Raw genomic sequence first — 2,671 nt, forward strand, 5'->3', positions numbered from 1 at the left:
ATTTGAGATTTGGTAGTAGTAGTAGTAGTAGTAGTTGAGTTTAACGCGCTATTCTGTGGAAGAAAATAAAACTCACTATAGAATAGAACTTGTGTCTTGAGACACTGCCATGGTCACTACCTAAATCAATCGAAAAAGAAACGAAACGAGAAAATAAAATCGACATCAGTATAAAAAAAACTGATATAACAATTTTTGTTTAAAAATAGCCGATACTCACTCCCGTGGGAGACGCCCATGGTTGATATTCACGGCTTCTTGTCGTAGATCGGCTGCTCTCCGATTGAAATCCGGATTGATTGGAATATTTTGCAACATACATAGTCCTTTGTATATCATATTGCGTGATGCATTCAGGTCACGGTCCAAAACAATAGTTTGTTCGCGTCCATTGTATTGTTGATTCGCGATAGAATGTCCATAATGCTTGAGATCCGGTTCCAAATCGGGGCGATGTTTTTGTCGGAATGTATGATGAATTTTGCCTATCCACTCATTTGGTGCCGGGAGAACATGATTGCGGGCCGGTTCGCAGTTGTTGCAAACTAAGAAACTGATATAACAGTGGCCGTGAGAAACGATACAATTTAAATTCAATTACATTTTTCATCTATAAAAACAATGCAATACAAAAAAACTTACCGATCCTTTTTGTTCACATTCTCCGGATTCTCTTGTCGGTCTTTTGGTCGATCTGTGATTTTTTGACATCGACTACAGAGCATCGATGTGCCACGTTCATCGATTTCCATTATGTGCGCATATCGATCAATGGTATGTGTTATGAATGCTTGTGGTGTTCTACAATGTCCTTTGATCGGGGAATTGGCTGCGATTTTTGCATTTCCAAGCGCATAAACTATGGACTGTTGTGCTTTTGGCACTTCTTTTTCAAGTTTAGTTAAATCACGGGCAACTTGATGAGCGGCTTTTTGACGTCCGATATACTTGTCCAGATCTAATCGAGCCACACGCTGTTGATATTTAACTTCGCATGATTTTTTGAACGTACTCAACTGGTATTCCAAATAAATTTCGTGATATGCGCTTGCGCACGATGGCATCTCACCATATCGATGGTAAACTTCACGAATATCTCGGCATTCGTTTTCCCATTTGCCCGTGTATTTGCGCAATTTATGCTTTCGCCTACGTGCACCAGACATACCGTGCCACTTTTTAGCCGTAACTTTGTAGCTCTCTTCGAGTGTGGTGTCCAAATCACGGCTTGTTGTTGATCTTGACACTTTGGCACCCGGATCATCACCGATAATCTTTTTTATTTGGCCAGCATCAAATGCAGCTCGAATAGCAGCTGGACATTGTGGCGGTGCTCTGTTATACGTTTGGCCTTTCTTGCCCATTTTGCTTTTGCTTTTGCTTTTGCTTTTGCTCTTTGTTTGGTCCGGTACACCCGATACAAGTGGATCACGTTTTCGACGAATCATTCGAACGCATACTGTTACACCATCGGTGGTAAAAGAATTAGCGAATATTTGATTCCCTCGATTTATTTTCTTTAAATTGACATATTTGTCCCAAAATGTATCGTAATCGTCGTCGCTCCAATGTGGTATGCGATTTTTATTCACAATTTCAGCACTTCTATATGAATGCAGTAGGTTTGTGATTTCAACAAAACCTTGCGTATCGAATCGCACATGTTTTCGCTTGTTCTTTGGTTGCGGAATGGCACGAAATGTTCTCCATTTGACTTCATTTTCCGGATTTAAATTGTGTTGGTGAATAAATCGCTGCAAATTTATCAATTCATAGACGTGTTTATAGTATATCTTTTCGTCTGTCATTGTGTTCAACCATCCACGTGGAATGACATGATCGTCGTCCTCTGGATCAATTTCGTACTGCTCGATACGGTCCAGTGGTAATAATGGACGCAATTCGTTGTAATAGTCGTCCAGATGTCCACGAATATTACCATTCAACTCGATTTCCGAACGCTCATCAATCAAATATTCCATCAACACATCGACTTCCTCTTCCACAATATTTTTACGCAAAAAATATTTTCTGATGTGACTTGGGCCATGCATATTGACATTGTTTTTCATGTTGGTTGCACATAGCTGGTCTGCGTACTTTAACGGGACTGACGCATTTTCAATTTTTGGCCTCACGGAAATGTTGTGCCGTCTTAGATGATTTTCAAAATTCGCATCCAATGGATAAGCAGCCATATTTTGGCAATGTTTCAATGCAAAAAAATATTTATGTGCATCAAATGGCTTTAAAAATTCGTCTCGAATGGCTGCATCGTTTTGTCCATCGACCAGTCTACCTAATTGGCTGTGCATGTACAACAATGACAATCGTGTCAAATCGGACATCTGAATAACAAAATCATTAATGATTTTCATCAAATTGCGCTTCCTCTCACTATCTTTATTGCGAACAGCATTGCGTGCATTCCGATTTGCTCTCAATGTGTCTTTGTTTCGAGTGCCACCCACACGATTCTTTTCATTGACACTATTTCTTAGAAATTGGCGCAGTGACATTTTTATCGTGAACGACTCCACATTTGGATTGGCCTCTTCGCCTTGACGCCGTCGATTTCGTTCGTTCTTAAGAACAAATTCTACAGGTGGTGCAATTGTATGCGCTCGAGTTGTTCGCTTTGCTGGTTTTGGTTGCTGCTGTTGTTGTGCAG

At 40.3% G+C, this 2,671-nt stretch overlaps 1 protein-coding gene across 1 annotated transcript; it reads right to left on the reverse strand.

The window, feature by feature from the left end:
- Nucleotides 1–2: 2 nt before the first annotated feature.
- Nucleotides 3–2,665, reverse strand: LOC116347413. The gene is made up of 3 exons (XM_031777990.1): nucleotides 643–2,665; nucleotides 221–553; nucleotides 3–120 (listed from the first exon to the last, which is right to left on the reverse strand). Exons 1-3 carry the CDS (start codon nucleotides 2,517–2,519, stop codon nucleotides 117–119), a joined length of 2,214 nt encoding a protein of 737 aa, XP_031633850.1. The 5' UTR covers nucleotides 2,520–2,665; the 3' UTR covers nucleotides 3–116.
- Between the last annotated feature and the right edge of the window lie 6 nt (nucleotides 2,666–2,671).

This window comes from Contarinia nasturtii, unplaced genomic scaffold, assembly GCF_009176525.2.
Source record: "Contarinia nasturtii isolate CC-2019 unplaced genomic scaffold, AAFC_CNas_1.1 Cnas_scaffold_1880, whole genome shotgun sequence".
In the NCBI taxonomy this organism is placed as follows: Eukaryota; Metazoa; Arthropoda; class Insecta; order Diptera; family Cecidomyiidae; genus Contarinia; species Contarinia nasturtii.